The sequence below is a fragment of the Mustelus asterias genome, unplaced genomic scaffold (genome assembly GCF_964213995.1).
Source record: "Mustelus asterias unplaced genomic scaffold, sMusAst1.hap1.1 HAP1_SCAFFOLD_956, whole genome shotgun sequence".
In the NCBI taxonomy this organism is placed as follows: domain Eukaryota; kingdom Metazoa; phylum Chordata; class Chondrichthyes; order Carcharhiniformes; family Triakidae; genus Mustelus; species Mustelus asterias.
The window spans coordinates 21,207-39,438 of record NW_027590902.1 but is presented as its reverse complement, the minus strand read 5'-3'; the positions used below and the strand labels follow the sequence as shown (position 1 = coordinate 39,438).

General features: G+C 49.3%; 1 protein-coding gene across 2 annotated transcripts in view; it reads left to right on the top strand.

The window, feature by feature from the left end:
- LOC144487658 (maestro heat-like repeat-containing protein family member 1) overlaps window positions 1–18,232 on the top strand; it is an 81,483-nt gene that overhangs the window by 43,717 nt on the left and 19,534 nt on the right. For both annotated transcript variants that reach the window (XM_078205739.1, XM_078205738.1), the window contains 9 exons: window positions 1,785–1,907; window positions 2,866–2,976; window positions 5,677–5,821; window positions 9,704–9,741; window positions 10,122–10,263; window positions 15,504–15,556; window positions 15,737–15,850; window positions 17,046–17,165; window positions 17,748–17,870. In XM_078205739.1, the coding sequence (XP_078061865.1) occupies window positions 1,785–1,907; window positions 2,866–2,976; window positions 5,677–5,821; window positions 9,704–9,741; window positions 10,122–10,263; window positions 15,504–15,556; window positions 15,737–15,850; window positions 17,046–17,165; window positions 17,748–17,870 (969 nt within the window). The remainder of the gene's footprint in view (window positions 1–1,784; window positions 1,908–2,865; window positions 2,977–5,676; window positions 5,822–9,703; window positions 9,742–10,121; window positions 10,264–15,503; window positions 15,557–15,736; window positions 15,851–17,045; window positions 17,166–17,747; window positions 17,871–18,232) is intronic.

The window sequence follows — 18,232 nt, the reverse complement described above, 5'->3', positions numbered from 1 at the left end:
CACAGCTGCTGTGTACTTCTCTATGGAATGAAAGCAAATGAAAACGAACTTCTCCAACTAACCCTCTCCTTCCAGACTAGAGACAACCTGTATTCATCCTGCCTCCCCCACACTCACTTATCTTACCTCTAATTGACAAAAACATGGAGAGGGATTGAGAAGTATCAACTTGAGGGGGACTTTGGGTGGAATGAGGCTGACCTATGGCCGATGCAGTTTAGTGGAGAAAAGCCTGAAGCGATGAGTCAATTAAAAGATGCACGAGTATTTAGTTGAAGAAAGGCAAATGTTGTCGAAGCTTTTTGTCTTGCACTCATCAGGGCACTTTGCATTAAATAACAAATTGTAAAGGGAACACTAATTTATATAAGAGTGCTGACTTGTTGGCGAATGGACTCTTGGTGGAAGTGTTGTCATGGAGTGTGAACCAGGGAATGGTTGTCACTTTTTTTATTCATTTATGGGACATGGGTGTCGCTGGCCAGAATTTATTGCCCATCCCTAGTCGCCCTTGAACCGTGTGGCTTGCTCGGCCATTTCAGAGGGCAGTTAAGAGTCAACCACATTGCTGTGGCCCTGGAGTCACATGTAGGCCAGACCAGGGTAAGGACAGTAGATTTCCTCCCCTAAAGGATATTAGTGAACCAAATGGGTTTTTCCAACAATCGACAATAGTTTCATGGTGATTCTTAAATCCAGGTATTTTTTATTGAATTCAAATTCTACCATCTGCCGTGGCTGGGATTCGAACCCGGGTCCCCAGAACATTAGGTGAGTTACTGGATTAATAGTCTAGTGATAATACCTAAATTTATTTAGTCGAAAAAGGCGCAATGTGTATGCATGTTCCATCTGTCTGCCAAGGACAGAGCTCAGTGTGTGTGAATGTATGAAGCTTGTAACAGGTATAAATGAGCCGCACTGTAACCCCAACTGATGTTTAGCCAATGTTGAACATGTGTTTTGAGTTTTGCAAGTGTGGACTGATGGGTACTGTCTGTACTTCGCCCATTGCGAACAGCGAAAGGGCATGCTGCTTGATATGATCCTCCAGTCTTTGGAACCATAGAATCCCGACAGTGCAGAAGGAGGCCATTCGGCCCATTGAGTCTGCATCGACCACAATCCCACCCAGGCCCTATCCCCGTAGCCCCACACATTTACCCTGCTAATGCCCCTGACACTAAGGGCAATTTAGCTTGGCCAATCAACCTAACCCGCACATCTTTGGAGTGTGGGAGGAAACCGGAGCACCCGGAGGAAACCCACGCAGACACGGGGAGAACGTGCAAACTCCGCACAGACAGTGACCCGAGCCGGGAATCGAACCCAGGTCCCTGGCACTGTGAGGCAGCAGTGCTAACCCACTGTGCCGCCCCACTGTTTAGCCCACGTATCTAACATGACAGTAGTGCTGAAATTCATTGTGAGACAGTCAGTTTGTATTGACAGCAGCATCCGACTGTGTTCCGACTGCACAGTCACAGCCTGAAGCAGCTAGCTTCACTGCCGCTCAGATCTCTGAGATACGTTGCCAGTGCGAGGTGATCGGAGGTAAAGTGGGCACCTTGCAGGCTCTCAAATGGAAGCCTTGGGCCCATCGAGACCTCCTGTTTCAGAAACAGGTGACATGTGGTGGGATTTGAATCTGTGTCCCCAGAGCATTAGCCCAGGCCTGAGGCCTCCTATTCGAGTGACATTACCATGGTGCCATCATTGCCCGATTCTGCAGGAGGTTTCAGTGTGAGAGTAATGGCGGTCTCTCTCTCTCTCTCTCTCGGCAGGTGAAGCGGATGGTGGCTCAGGTGATCAGTGCCATGGCTCACCACGATTATCTGGAGCTGGAAGGAGGCGAGGCAATGATCGAGTTTATCATTCGGCAGTGCGCGCTGCCCTGTGAGCCAGGGGTAAGAGACCCTTCAAATTCCTGCCGCAGGGAGAATTCTCCTTCCTTACCGCCCCAACACCAGCACAGCGCGTTCAGTATAGTCACCCTCGTCATGCCAGGAACGTGGCAGCCAATTTGTGCACAGCAAGATCCCACAAACAGCAATGATAACTAATTTTGACGGTGATGCTGCAGGATACTCACGATGGAGTTGTGGGGGGTGGGGGGTTGTAATATCCGTGGACTCGCTGGGTTGTGATTGGGAGAAGGTGGGTTGTTGTGATCTGAGGAACGGTGTGGAAGGGAGCAGATTCAATTAGAACTCTTCAAAGGGCATTTGGTAAATATTGGTAATGTTTCTGGGTCATGGGGAATGCACAGTAAGAGTTTTAACAACACCAGGTTAAAGTCCAACAGGTTTGTTTGGTAGCAAATGCCATTAGCTTTCGGAGCCCTGCTCCTTCGTCAGATGGGATGGATATCTGATATCTGGAGCAGATTTCCCACTCCATCTGATGAAGGAGTAGCGCTCCGAAAGCTAATGGCATTTGCTACCAAATAAACCTGTTGGACTTTAACCTGGTGTTGTTAAAACTCTTACTGTGTTTACCCCAGTCCAACGCCGGCATCTCCACATCATGGGGGATGAGCAGGGGCAGTAAGATTGATTGGAGAGCATGGATATGATGGGCTGAATGGTCAGGTTGGGAGCCGCTGTGTGTCTGGAGAGGGGGGTGGGTAGGGTTGGAAGCTGCTGTGGGGCGGGGGTGGGGGAGGTGACAGGGCAAAGGGCACACGGAATCGGTCACTGGCTGATCTGGGGGGTGAGGGGATAAATTCAGCACAGCGCGTTGCTGACCCCTGCTGGACACTGTCTGAATTTGATCAGGTTCAGCTGCCTTGCCTCTCTTTCCCCAGCTCGCCCCCCGCTCTGTGGGGGTGTTTATTGATTGGACGCCTCTTTGCCTCTTCTCCAGACACCCAAACCTCGCAGCTACGACCCGGACGAGGTTACCGACGAGAACCTGCGAAACATGTGTGACAATATCCTGAACCTACTCACCACCACTGTGAAGAAGATGGAGAAAGTCAGTAATGAGCTCTCAACATTCAGTATTTAAATTGCGTTTCCGTAGCGCCCGTCGCACCCTCAGAGTATCCGTGTGCAATGAGGCATTTTAAATGATGTCACTGTTGCAATGTGGGTAAAGTCGCAGTCAATCGGTGCACAGCAAGATCCCACAAGGAGATGTTAGTCATGTGACCAGAGAGATTGTTACATTTACAGAGCTCAAGACTCTCTCAGGCCAGGGAGAACTCTCCTGCTAACAGAGCGGATGTGTTACGCACAAGCGTGTTCATTGATTCAGCTTTTTAATCCAATTTTCTGGCTGGAAAATGAGAAATATATCCATCAAATATCTCCGCTCTGTCGAAGGGTTATCCGGACTCCAAACATTGGCTCTATTCTCTCTCCACAGATGCTGTCAGACTGCTGAGATTTTCCAGCATTTTACTGTTTTTGTTTCAGATTCCAACATCCGCGGTATTTTGCTTTTATCCACCAAATATTTCACCCGTCACAAATTTAATTTTCTTCTCCGAGATTATATTTAATATACTTCCACAGTTCGACGAATTGAAATTTGGGATCAGTAACTTCCGACTGAGATAGTCTCAATGTAATATCTCCAATACCCCACAGTGCGGCACTCCCCCAGTACTGACCCTCTGACAGTGCGGCACTCCCTCAGCACTGACCCTCTGACAGTGCGGCACTCTCTCAGTACTGACCCTCAGACAGTGCGGCACTCTCTCAGTACTGACCCTCTGACAGTGTGGCACTCCCTCAGTACTGACCCTCAGACGGTGCGGCACTCTCTCAGTACTGACCCTCTGACAGTGTGGCACTCCCTCAGTACTGACCCTCTGACAGTGCGGCACTCCCTCAGTCCTGACCCTCTGACAGTGCGGCACTCCCTCAGCACTGACCCTCTGACAGGGCGGCACTCCCTCAGTACTGACCCTCTGACAGTGCGGCACTCCCTCAGTACTGACCCTCTGACTGTGCGGCACTCCCCCAGTACTGACCCTCTGACAGTGCGGCACTCCTCCAGTACTGTCCCTCTGACAGTGCGGCACTCCTCCAGTACTGACCCTCTGACAGTGCGGCACTCCCTCGGCACTGACCCTCTGACAGTGCAGCGCTCCCCCAGTACTGACCCTCTGACAGTGCGGCACTCCCCCAGTACTGACCCTCTGACAGTGCGGCACTCCTCCAGTACTGACCCTCTGACAGTGTGGCACTCCCCCAGTACTGATCCTCTGACAGTGCGGCACTCCCTCTGCACTGACCCTCAGTGCGGCACTCCCTCAGTACTGACCCTCTGACAGTGCGGCACTCCCTCAGTACTGACCCTCTGACAGTGCGGCACTCCCTCAGTACTGACCCTCTGACAGTGCGGCACTCCCCCAGTACTGACCCTCTGACAGTGCGGCACTCCCTCAGTACTGACCCTCTGACAGTGCGGCACTCCCTCAGTACTGACCCTCTGACAGTGCGGCACTCCCCCAGTACTGACCCTCTGACAGTGCGGCACTCCCCCAGTACTGACCCTCTGACAGTGCGGCACTCCCTCAGCACTGACCCTCTGACAGTGCGGCACTCCCCCAGTACTGACCCTCTGACAGTGCGGCACTCCCCCAGTACTGACCCTCTGACAGTGCGGCACTCCCCCAGTACTGATCCTCTGACAGTGCGGCACTCCCCCAGTACTGATCCTCTGACAGTGCGGCACTCCCTCAGTACTGACCCTCTGACAGTGCGGCGCTCCCTCAGTACTGACCCTCTGACAGTGCGGCGCTCCCTCAGCACTGACCCTCTGACAGTGCGGCACTCCCTCAGTACTGACCCTCTGACAGTGCGGCACTCCCTCAGTACTGACCCTCTGACAGTGCGGCGCTCCCTCAGTACTGACCCTCTGACAGTGCGGCGCTCCGCCAGTACTGACCCTCTGACAGTGCGGCACTCCCTCAGTACTGACCCTCTGACAGTGCGGCGCTCCCCCAGTACTGACCCTCTGACAGTGCGGCGCTCCCCCAGTACTGACCCTCTGACAGTGCGGCGCTCCCCCAGTGCTATTGAATGGTGTTCAAGTCTGCTGAGTGGGATTTTTCACTCTTTCCACTGACTGGGGCAGATGAGAAGCAGGGTTGTGTCTGAACATACCACCTTGCCCTGGAGACAATTCTGTTAGCTCCATGTTAATTGGCTGGTGAAGTAAGATTGCAATCCTTGATTTGATTTATTATTGTCACATGTATTAGTATACAGTATTGTTTTTTGCGCACTATACAGACAAAACATACCATTCATAGAGTAGGAAACGAAAGAGTGCGGAATGTAGTGTTACAGTCATAGCTAGGGTGCAGAGAAAGATCAACTTAATGCAAGGTAGGTCCATTCATAAGTCTGACAGCAGCAGGGAAGAAGCTGTTCTTGACTCGGTTGGTACGTGTCCTCAGACTTTTGTATCTTTTCCCCGACGGAAGAAGGTGGAAGAGAGAATGTCCGGGGTGCGTGGGGTCCTTAATTACGCTGGCTGCTTTGCTGAGGCAGCGGGAAGTGTAGACAGAGTCAATGGATGGGAGGCTGTTTGCACGATGGATTGGACAGTTAATTAAGCAATATTGTTCACCTAAGTATCTGACTATATTTACAATTGCGATAACACTGGATGTTTCTCCTCACTCCGCACTGTCCTCTCTCTCTCTCTCTCTCTGCACAGGTTCTGTGGCCATTCCTGCTGCAGTTTGTGATCCCGGTGCAGTATCTCAATGCCCTCGCTCCTGTGTGTCGCAGCCTGGCCTTCCTGGGAGCAAAAAAAGAGCAAACTAACAGTCATGGATTGCTTCCCAATTCCCAGGAGAAAGGTTTGTGCGTTTGGGATTGTGTCGGGGCTCAATCGGGATCAAATGTGGGGCTGTCACAAATCAATTAGTTTATACGTGTTTGATGGGGACAGTGGGGTGGCGCTGTGATTAGCACTGCTGCCTCACAGCTTGAGTCACTATGTGTGGAGTCTGCACGTTCTCCCCATGTCTGCGTGGGTTTCCTCCCAAAGTCTGAAAGGTGTGCTGGTTAGGGTGCATTGGCCATGCTAAATTCTCCCTCAGTGTACCCGAACAGGCACCGGAGTGTGGCGACTAGGGGATTTTCACCATAACTTCATTGCCGTGTTAATGTAAGCCAACTTGTGACACGAATAAATAAACTTTAGGGGCAGCTTTACTCTGTATCTAATCCAGTGCTGTCCCTGTCCTGGGAGTGTTTGATGGGGAGTTCTGTTTGCAGGGTATCTCACATTGATAAATACCTGATCATGTGGAGTTGCCGGCGTTGGACTGGGGTGGGCCACAGTACGAAGTCTCACAACACCAGGTTAAAGTCCAACAGCTTTATTTGGAATCACAAGCTTTCGGATAACAAGAACATAAGAACTAGGAGCAGGAGTAGGCCATCTGGCCCCTCGAGCCTGCTCCGCCATTCAATAAGATCATGGCTGATCTTTTCGTGGACTCAGCTCCACTTACCCGCCCACTCACCATAACCCTTAATTCCTTTACTGTTCAAAGATTTATCTATCCTTGCCTTAAAAACATTCAATGAGGTAGCCTCAACTGCTTCACTGGGCAGGGAATTCCACAGATTCACAACCCTTTGTGTGAAGAAGTTCCTCCTCAACTCAGTCCTAAATCTGCTTCCCCTTATTTTGAGGCCATGCCCCCTAGTTCTAGTTTCACCCACCAGTGGAAACAACTCCGGAATCCATCTAGTGAATCTCCCCTGCCCCTCCTCCAGTGCCAGTATATCCTTTCTCAAGTAAGGAGACCAAAACTGTACACAGTACTCCAGGTGTGGCCTCACCAGCACCTTATACAGCTGCAACATAACCTCGCTGTTTTGAAACTCCATCCCTCTAGCAATGAAGGACAAAATTCCATTTGCCTTCTTAATTACTTGCAAACCAACTCCTTGAGATTCCTGCTCAAGGACACCCAGGTCCCTCTGCACAGCAGCATGCTGCAATTTTTGACCATTTAAATAATAGTCCATTTTGCTGTTATTCCTACCAAAATGGATGACCTCACATTTACCAACATTGTACTCCATCTGCCAGACCCTCGCCCACTCACTTAGGTTATCTATATCCCTTTGCAGACTTTCAGCGTCCTCTGCACACTTTGCTCTTCCACCCATCTTAGTGTCATCTGTGAATTTTGACACACTACACTTGGTCCCCAACTCCATATCATCTATGTAAATCGTAAATAACTGCAGTCCCAACACTGATCCCTGAGGCACACCACTAGTCACTGATCGCCAACCAGAAAAACACGCATTTACCCCCACTCTTTGCTTTCTGTTAGTTAACCAATCCCCCATCCATGCTAATACATTACCCGTAACACCGTGCACCTTTATCTTATGCAGCAGTCTTTGGTGCGGCACCTTGTCAAATGCCTTCTGGAAATCCAGATACACCACATCCACAGGTTCCCCATTGTCCACTGCACATGTAATGTTCTCAAAGAATTCCACCAAATTAGTCAAACATGACCTTCCCTTCATGAACCCATGCTGCGTCTTACCAATGGGACAATTTATATCCAGATGTCTCGCTATTTCTTCCTTGATGATAGATTCAAGCATTTTCCCTACTACAGAAGTTAAGCTAACCGGCCTATAGTTACCCACCTTTTGTCTACCTCCTTTTTTAAACAGTGGCGTCACATTTGCTGTTTTCCAATCTGCGGGAACCACCCCCAGAGTCCAGTGAATTTTGGTAAATTACACTCGTGCATTTGCTATTTCTCCCGCCATCGTAGGCTTCTGCAGAAAATGCAGATGTATGGGATTGGGGGTGATCGAGGAAATTGGATCAGGAATTGGCTAGCGGATAGGAAACAGAGGGTGGTGGTTGATAGTAAATATTCATCATGGAGTGCGGTTACAAGTGGTGTACCTCAGGGATCTGTTTTGGGGCCACTGCTGTTTGTAATATTTATTAATGATCTGGATGAGGGTATAGTTGGGTGGATTAGCAAATTTGCTGATGACACCAAAGTCGGTGGTGTGGTAGACAGTGAGGAAGGGTGTCGTAGTTTGCAGGAAGACTTAGACAGGTTGCAAAGTTGGGCCGAGAGGTGGCGGATGGAGTTTAATGCGGAGAAGTGTGAGGTAATTCACTTTGGTAGGAATAACAGATGTGTTGAGTATAGGGCTAACGGGAGGACTTTGAATAGTGTGGAGGAGCAGAGGGATCTAGGTGTATGTGTGCATAGATCCCTGAAAGTTGGGAATCAAGTAGATAAGGTTGTTAAGAAGGCATATGGTGTCTTGGCGTTTATTGGTAGGGGGATTGAATTTAGGAGTCGTAGCGTTATGTTGCAACTGTACACAACTCTGGTGCGGCCGCACTTGGAGTACTGTGTGCAGTTCTGGTCCCCACATTACAGGAAGGATGTGGAGGCTTTGGAGAGGGTGCAGAGGAGGTTTACCAGGATGTTGCCTGGTATGGAGGGGAGATCCTATGAGGAGAGGCTGAGGGATTTGGGATTGTTTTCGCTGGAAAGGCGGCGGCTAAGAGGGGATCTTATTGAAACATATAAGATGATTAGAGGTTTAGATAGGGTGGATAGTGATAGCCTTTTTCCTCTGATGGAGAAATCCAGCACGAGGGGGCATGGCTTTAAATTGAGGGGGGGTAGTTATAGAACCGATGTCAGGGGTAGGTTCTTTACCCAGAGGGTGGTGAGGGATTGGAATGCCCTGCCAGCATCAGTAGTAAATGCGCCTAGTTTGGGGGCGTTTAAGAGATCCGTAGATAGGTTCATGGACGAAAAGAAATTGGTTTAGGTTGGAGGGTCACAGTTTTTTTTTTTAACTGGTCGGTGCAACATCGTGGGCCGAAGGGCCTGTTCTGCGCTGTAATGTTCTATGTTCTATGTTCTATCTGTTTAGTACCCTGGGATGCATTCCATCAGGACCAGGAGACTTGTCTACCTTTAGCCCCATTAACTTGCCCAACACTATCTCTTTCATCAGGTAGTGAATGCCACTCACCTGAGGAAGGAGCAATGCTCTGAAAGCTCGTGGTTCCAAATAAACCTGTTTTACTTTAACCTGGTGTTGTGATATGTGAAATCTGAGAGTGTATTAATTGTACAGTGAGTCTGGGGTTTGTAGTCTCAGTGACAGGTTTGATTGGAAGGTTTATAATTGCAGCCCCAATTGGATTTTCACAAAGTCATTAAGCCTGTGATAGGGCACAAGTGGTTGAAAATAAACTTTACGTATAAACGTGAACGCAGACTTATGGTGCAGCAGTTCCCTTGTTCTCTCTACCCAGCCTCAATGTGATTTCACAGATGGTTTCATTCATTCCTTGAATTCCTGCCATGAAACAGCGCTGCAAAGAGTTTCAGCATGCCCAGAAAGGAAACCCAATAACAAACACAAAGAATTCTCTTTTGTTTCTACCCGTCTTCTCCTCTTCCCTGGTGGGGTTTAATTCTTGAATGGTTACGTTGCTATGGGCACTGACAGTCACCTAGAATCGAACCAACATCAGCCTTTCTGGAATTACATAGTATTTACAGTACAGTAACAGATAGGTGCAGATGACTCTCTGACATCAAGTGGGGCGGAGTTGATACAGAGTGACTGTGGTGAAGTTTGTGTGGATTGTAGTTGCTGGTCAGAGGAACAATGTTAAAAGTTTGATCCTCTGTTTATTTTTCCTCCGGTTTTAGATCTGCCCAGTCCTCAGGCGCTGCTGACTCGGTTAATGGTAAGTGAGCCTCTGTCTGGACACTGTCCTCCATCTTTCTGCCGAGCAACGTTAATGTTCTGAAAGTCCATGAGAAAGCAAACTCTGGGTTGGGTGAGGGGATTTAGGCTCTTTCCTGTGTCTGTCTCCCCCCGCCCCCCTCCCCAGGCACCCCCCCCCCCCCACCCACGCACCCCACCACCCACCCATCCCCCACCCCCCCCCCACCCCAACGCTCCCCTCTCCCTCTGTGTCCTATTTTACTCTGAGCTGCCTGGCTGCAGTGCTGCCCCTCTGGATCCAGGGATTTTGCTGGCCCAATCGCCCTCCCCAATCCCCCACTGTGATTTAATACTGTGATGTACATTGCTCTAACGCCGCTCTCCTCCCGTCTTTGGCAGGTGGTCTCTTCCTTCCCGTACCGGGGGAGGGGTCGTGGAGTCCCGGCACTGAGGTTGCTGCAGGTCACCGCTCCCATCGTCCACCCCCGAGTGGGGAAAGTCTGGAATGAGGAACTCCCCCCTCTCATTCAACACTTGGAAGGTACAGGACCCCCCTCCTCAGGCACTGCCAATCCTGATTGGTTCAGGGTGGAAGAAGGACACCAGGAATCAGTGTGGGGAATTCTCCCACAGTTCACAGCGAGCTGGGAATATTCACTATCCAAAGGGAGTTGGTGGTGGAGGCAGAGACCCTAAACTCCTACCTGGATCTTCACCTTGAGTGCAGTAAGCGACAGGGCTATGGGCCGGGTACAGGAAGGTGGGATCGGAAAGGGTACGTGGATGTCCTCGGGCTGGCATGGACAAGATGGGCCGAATGGCCTCCTTCTGTGCTGTAACTTTTCTATGGTTCTAATTGGATCGATACCTGACGTGGAAATATTTACTACAGTTACAGGGGAGAATATCACAGCTGTACTCCGGGAGGACACCTCGGAAGGCTCATACAGCGAGGCAATGTGGGTAGAGCTCAGGAATAGGAAGGGTGTAGTCACAATGTTGGGGGTTTACTATAGGCCACCCAACAGCCAGCGGGAGATTGAGGAACAGATATGTAGGCAGATTTTGGCAAGGTGTAAAAGTAACAGGGTTGTTGTGGTGGGAGATTTTAATTTCCCCTATATCGATGGACTCACTTAGTGCTAGGGGTGTGGATGGGGCAGAGTTTGTAAGGACATCCAGGAGGCCTTCTTGAAACAGTATGTAGATAGTCCAACTAGGGAAGGGGCCATACTGGATCTGGTATTGGGGAATGAGCCCGGCCAGGTGGTCGATGTTTCAGTAGGGGAGCAGTTCGGGAACAGTGACCACAATTCAGTAAGCTTTAAGGTACTGATGGATAAAGATAAGTGTAGTCCTCAAGTGAAGGTGCTAAATTGGGGGAAGGCTAATTACAACAATATTAGGCAGGAACTGAAGAATGTAGATTGGGGGCAGATGTTTGAGGGCAAATCAACATCTGGCATGTGGGAGGCTTTCAAGTGTAAGTTGATAAGGATTCAGGACCGGCACGTTCCTGTAAGGATGAAGGATAAGTATGGCAAGTTTTGGGAACCTTGGATAACGACAGATATTGTGAGCCTAGTCAAAGAGAAAAAGGAAGCATTTGTCAAAGCTAGGAGGCTGGGAACACACGAAGCAAGTGTGGAATACAAGGAAAGTAGAAAGAAACTTAAGCAAGGAGTAAGGAGGGCTAAAAGGGGTCATGAAAAAGCATTGGCCAGCAGGATTAAGGAAAATCCCAAGGCTTTTTATACATATATAAAGAGCAAGAGGATAGCCAGGGAGAGGGTTGGCCTACTCAAGGACAAGGGAGAGAATCTATGCGTGGAGCCAGAGGAAATGGGCGAGGTATTAAATGAGTACTTTCTGTCAGTATTCACCAAAGAGAAGGACTTGATGGATGATGTGTCTGGGAAAGGATGTGTAGATAGTTTGAGTCATGTTGAGATCAAAAAGGAGGTATTGGGGTTCTTGAGAAACATTAAGGTAGACAAGTCCCCAGAGCCTGATGGGATATACCCCAGAATACTGAGAGAGGCAAGGGAGGAAATTGCTGGGGCCTTGAGAGACATCTTTGTATCCTCACTGGCTACAGGGGAGGTCATGATGTGGAGATGCCGGCGTTGGACTGGGGTAAACACAGTAAGAAGTTTAACAACACCAGGTTAAAGTCCAACAGGTTTATTTGGTAGCAAAAGCCACAAGCTTTCGGAGCCTTAAGCCCCTTCTTCAGGTGAGGTCCCAGAGGATTGGAAAATAGCCAATGTTGTTCCTGTGTTTAAGAAGGGTAGCAAGAATAATCCAGGTAATTACAGGCCGGCGAGCCTTACATCAGTGGTAGGGAAATTATTGGAGAGGATTCTTTGAGACAGGATTTATTCCCACGTGGAAATAAGTGGACATATTAGTGAGAGGCAACATGATTTTGTGAAGGGGAGGTCGTGTCTCACGAACTTGATCGAGTTTTTCGAGGAAGTGACGAAGATGATTGATGAGGGTAGGGCAGTGGATGTTGTCTACATGGACTTCAGTAAGGCCTTTGACAAGGTCCCTCATGGCAGACTGGTGCAGAAGGTGAAGTCGCATGGGATCAGAGGTGAGCTGGCAAGGTGGATACAAAACTGGCTCGGTCAAAGAAGGTTGAAGGAACGGTGTTCCGAAAGCTAGCGGCTTTTGCGACCAAATAAACCCGTTGGACTTTAACCTGGTGTTGTAAGACTTCTTACTGTGTTTACCCCAGTCCAACGCCGGCATCTCCACATCTTGGTCAAAGAAGACAGAGGGTAGCAGTGGAAGGGTGCATTTCTGAATGGAGGGCTGTGACAAGTGATGTTCCTCAGGGATCAGTGCTGGGACCTTTGCTGTTTATATATATATATATATATATATATAAATGATTTGGAGGAAAATGTAACTGGGTTGATTAGTAAGTTTGTAGACGAGACAAAGGTTGGTGGATTTGCGGATAGCAATGAGTCAATTACTAGGGGGCACAGGTTTAAGGTGCGAGGGGCAAGGTTTAAAGGAGATGTACGAGGCAGATTTTTTACACAGAGTAGTGGCTACCTGGAACTCGTTGCCGGGGGAGATAGTGGAAGCGGATACGGTAGTGACTTTTAAGGGGCATCTTGACAAGTACATGAATAGGATGGGAATAGAGGGATATGGTCCCGGAAGGGTAGGGGGGATTTAGTTAAGTCAGGCAGCATGGTCGGTGCAGGCTTGGAGGGCCGAAGGGCCTGTTGATGTGCTGTAATTTTCTTTGTTCTATGGAAGAATGTGGAGGTGGCATTAGTTAGAAAGCTGGCATGCTGTCTAGGCTGGAGCTTTCTGTGGGCACATCCAGTTGAAATTCTCTCTCTGAATTGGCCAACATCTTTCCATCGTTAATCCGATTCGTCTTTAAAATTCATTATCATGGGATGTGAGTGTCGCTGGCTGGTCACCATTTATTGCCCATCCCTAATTGCCCCTTAAGAAGGTGCTGGTGAGCTGCCGCCTTGAAATGCTGAGATGTACATACACCTCCCAGGGAGGGAGTTCCAGGATTTTGACCCGGCGACAGTGAAGGAGTGTCCGATACATTTCCAAGTCACGATAGTGAGTGACTCAGAGGGGAATCTCCAGGTGGTGGTGTTCCCAGGTATCTGCTGCCCTTGTCCTTCTAGATGGAAGTGGTTGTGGGTTTAGAAGGTGCTGCCTAAGGAGCCTTGGGGAGTTACTGCACCTCGTAGATGGTACACACGGCTGCCACTGTGTGTCGGTGGTGGAGGGAGTGGATTTTTGCTGGTTTGGGTGTCAATCAAGCAGGGCTGCTTTGTCCTGGATGGTGTCGAGCTTCTTGAGTGTTGTTGGAGCTGCACCCATCCAGGCAAGCGGGGGAGTATTCCATCACACTCCTGATTTGTGGATGGTGGACAGGCTTTGGGAAGTCGGAGGTGAGTTACTCGCCGCAGTATTCCCAGCCTCCGACCTACTCTGATAACTAGCCATATAAATACTGTGGCTGAGTTTAGTTCCTGGTCAATGGTAACCCCCAGGATGTTGATTATGGATTCAGCAATGGTAATGACATTGAATGTCAAGGGAGGTTGTCAAGGGGTGATGGTTAGTGTTATACATTTAAAAGGGTTGCAGGTTGCCTTAAGAGCTGATCACATGATTTGATGCCATTAGGGTGCATGCTCAGGGTGCTGTTTTGCTTTCCATTTTGTATTCTAATGCAGAACAAAGAGCAGCTCTTCAATAAAACCTGTTATGTGTTTGTTTGAATCGCCGTGTGCAAGCCAAGCTATCTTTTCCTGTAAAAACCCACGATGGGACATTACAGTTAGGTTGTCTCTTGTTGGTGGTGGTCATTGCTTGGCACTTGTGTGGCATGAATGATACTTGCCACTTGTTAGCCTAAGACTGGATATTGTCCAGACCTTACTGCGTTTGGACATGGACTGCATCGGTCTTTGAGGATCATTAGTGATGCTGAACGTTGTGCCATCAGTGGCGAACTTCCCCATTCCTGACGTTATGATGGAGGGAAGGTCATTGATGAAGCAGCTGAAGATGGTTGGGCCTAGGACACTCCCCTGAGGGACTCCTGCAGAGATGTCCTGGAGCTGAGGTGGCTGACCCTCCACAACCACAACCACCTTCCTATGTACCAGGTATGACTGCAACCAGTGGAGTGTTTGCCCCCTGATATCCATTGATTCCAGTCTCGCTCAGGCTCCTTTGTGCCAGACTCTGTCAAATGTTGCCTTGGTATAAATGGCTGTCACACTCATGGCAGGTAATGACGTGGAGTGACAGAGGAGTGTGAAGTGGAAGCTGTCAGTGTGAAGCAATTCTCACCTCGCGCCGCCGGCCTTTGTGCAGCGCTCCAGACCACTTCCATCTAGAAGGACTATAGCAGCAGATACCTGGGGACACCACCACCTGGAGATTCTCCTCCGAGTCACTCACTATCCTGACTTGGAAATATATCACTGTTCCGTCACTGTTGCTGGGTCAAAATCCCTCCCTAACAGCACTGTGGGTGTACCTACACCACATGGACTGCAGCGGCTCAAGAAGGCAGCTCACCCTCCCCGTCTCAAGGGAAATTAGAAATGGGCAATAATTGCTGACCAGGCAGCGACACCCAGATTTCATAAATGGAAAAAGAACTTTTCTAAACTGAATACAGACCCAACCTGTCAAACGTTTCCTGATGAGCTAAGCCCCTGATCCCAATATCTTGCTCTAATTCTTCTCCCAACTGTTTCTAACGCAGTTAGATCCTTTCTTAAATAAGGAGACCAAAACTGCCCCCATTATTCCAGATGTGCTCTGCCCAAACCTCTGTCCAGCTGCAGTAAAACTTCCTACTTTTATATTCCATTTCCCTTACAATAAACACCAACATGCCATTTGTCTTCCGAATCACTCGCTGCTCCTGCAGACTAAATTTTCCTGATTAATGTTCCAGTACCCCCAGATCCCTCATTGATTGGCAGAATAGACTTGAGGGGCCGAATGGCCTCCTGCTGTTGGGATGTTGATATGTGGAGCAGCTCAAGGGGACGCGGTTTGGGGAGAGAGTTGGCAGAGGTTGGGGTGAATGATGGTGGTGGGTCAGGGCTGGAGGTTTTGAGAGTTCCAGATCGGGAGCTGTGAGGCAGTAACAAACTGTTGGATACTTATGAGCATTCCTCATTTTCCTACTTCCTCCAGACTGACCATTCCCTGTTCCCTCGAATGACGTTTTCCGGCCTTTTGCTGACCAGTGTTTGTTCTTTGCAGAGAATTCCGAGGATTCCTTACCCCAGAGACAGTGGGAGGACAGGCTGCTATTGGTGAGTGAGTGAGCGAATTCTGACTTGGACATATCAGTGGCAGGTCATCGAGGTGACAGTGTGTTTGATCCCCAGGGATATTTCTCCCAAGCTCTGTCCACCTCGATGCGCCCCCCCCCCCCCCCCCCCTCCCCCTCCCCCGGGTCATTAATAGTGAGTGAGTGCTTTCTCCCCTCCCAGTTCCTGTCCAAGAGTCTCGAAGCCGTAAATCTCAGCGATGAAATATGGAGCAGCCAACTGAGTGAGGAGATGACCAAACACCTCAGCAGCTACAACAGCCACCCCCAGGAGAAGGTGAGACTGTGGGAGCAGGCGGAGCTCTGAGAGGAGCGGGCGGTCTCTGGATATCCCCATCCCTTGGGAGCACGGGATTTATCTCGGCGCCCATTTCTGTTACGGGAGGTGTCCCTCCTCGTGCACTATTGTTGGGTAGAGTAATTGGAGATTGGGAGGTAGGAAGTTAGAATTTGGTGTTATACTCGGGGCGGGGTTGGGGTGGGGGGGCGGTAGCTTTGCATGGTCCCGTTAAAAGGTGCTGCTTTTTCTGTGCTTAGAGATTTAGAAATGCAAGTACACAGAGCCCAAACTGAAACATTTATATCGAAAGGCCAAGCAGCAGTGTTACCAAGACAACAGGCTTTTGAATTTAGCCAATCAATTTGAATCAGGCACTTGGGTACCAAAAACTATTAAATTTAAATCTGATGGTTTTGACAACCCAGAACCAATCCTATTGTGGGAAATATTGATATGTCATCATGGGTATAAAAGGAGGGGGCAGTGGGACAAAGAAGTAGAGCAACTGACACCTGCCAGAGCGAACAGCTCTGTTATTTTTGGGGTCGGACAGAGAGAGGACATGTCCCCTTTTCTTCGTGCTCTGCCACTTTTTTTCGGCTCATGTCCAACCCTTATTGCTCCCTGCGATGCCTTGCCTTTAACTTGAGAGAGAGAGAATCGCTGGCTCTCATAGCTTCACCTACGTCTTAGAGAAGCACCATCTAGATAGCAAAGGTACCAAAGAAGAAAGAAGTTCCAGACAGAAGAATCAACAGAGAAGGCCCAGAATATTCCGGAAGATACAAAACCTGGTTGTAATTTAGAGATGACTCAATTCTATTTTGTTAATGAGTGGGAATTGTATTTATTTGAACAGCGTACCATTAGAATCTTGTTTTATTTGGGAATAGTTAATAGAAGGGATTTATTCGGTTTGTTAATAGTTTAGTTAATTTGTTCACTGTTAGATAAATAAATTGTGTGTTGATTTTAGATTGAGTGTCAGGGATTTATTTTTAACAAGGATTGCTGAAGAGCAGGTCACACCACTTCACAGACACACTGTTTACAGATTATAGGGTGAGGTACTTACTCCTCTTTGGCTGTTTGGGTGTTAGTTCTGAGGGGGGGGGGGGATCAATAGTGTTTAGGGGGGAGCGTTGCCATGGTTCCAGTCAGTTATTAATGGATTCCTTCCCCTCCCTGACAGGGCTTCCTGTACAAGTGTGCCGGTGTGGTACTACGGCAATCTCGGAATATCGATGTGGTGAGGAAACAGCTGATGGAGATCCTGCAGACAGTACGGCACACCGAACCCCTGGAGAGAGAGGTGAGAGACCCCAGAGCAATGTCTGCTGCAGGCTGGTGGTTTTGGTGGGTGCAGGGTAGCAGAGGGAGATCCTCCCTCACTGGGCAGTACCCGGGACACAGTTCAGGATGAAAGCCTTCACGATCCGATCCAGCCTCTCAGTCGGGGCTGGACGGTGTGGTTGTTCCTAGCCAGACCAACATTTATTCTGCATCCCTCACCTTGAGAAGGTGGTGGTGAGCTGCCTATTGGTGTTGGTACACCCACAGTGCTGTTAGGGAGGGAGTTCCAGGATATTGACCCAGCGACAGTGAAGGAACGGCGATATATTTTCAAGTCAGGATAGTGAGTGACTCGGGAGCCTGGAGGGATGTGGGAGGAAACCGGAGCACCTGAAGGAAACCCACGCAGACACGGGGAGAACGTGCAGACTCCGCACAGTCACCTGAGGCTGGAATTGAACCCAGGTGTCTGGCACTGTGAAGCAACATGCTAACCACTGTGCCACCGTGCTGCCCAGTGGCTGTGATGTGCCCAGACTGAGATGGGCCTGATAGAAATGCCAGTTTGCTGTATCTGATAGAGTTTGGTTTCTTGCTGTAGGGGGTCGCCATCTGCATTGGATTCTGTGCTAAGACTCACCTGGACGATACACTGGCGAAGCTGGAGGACTTTGGCAAGTCCGACATCTTGAAGAAGTCACCCAGCCTCTTCCAGCTTCTCAAGGTAAGGGCAGCCTGAGCTCAGGGCTGGGAGCTTTCTATTCATTGCACCTGGCTATTCCTGCACCAGCCTGCCATCTTCCTGTTCCTATCATATAACCCCCCCACCCCCAAAGGCATCAGCCAGGACCCCAAACATCCCCGGGCCCCCAAACCAGGAACTCGCACAACTGGGTCATAGCTCGGATTTGACAAGCTATGCAACTCCTCCCAATACACCCCCCCCTCCCCCCCCATGCACGCACACGCAGGCAAGCCAATTGAATTATAGAAAAAGCCATTGAGCCCATCACATCAGAGTATTGACAGGGTAAATAATGAGAAACTGATCCCCCTCAAGTGATCATCAAGAACTAGAGGGTATAG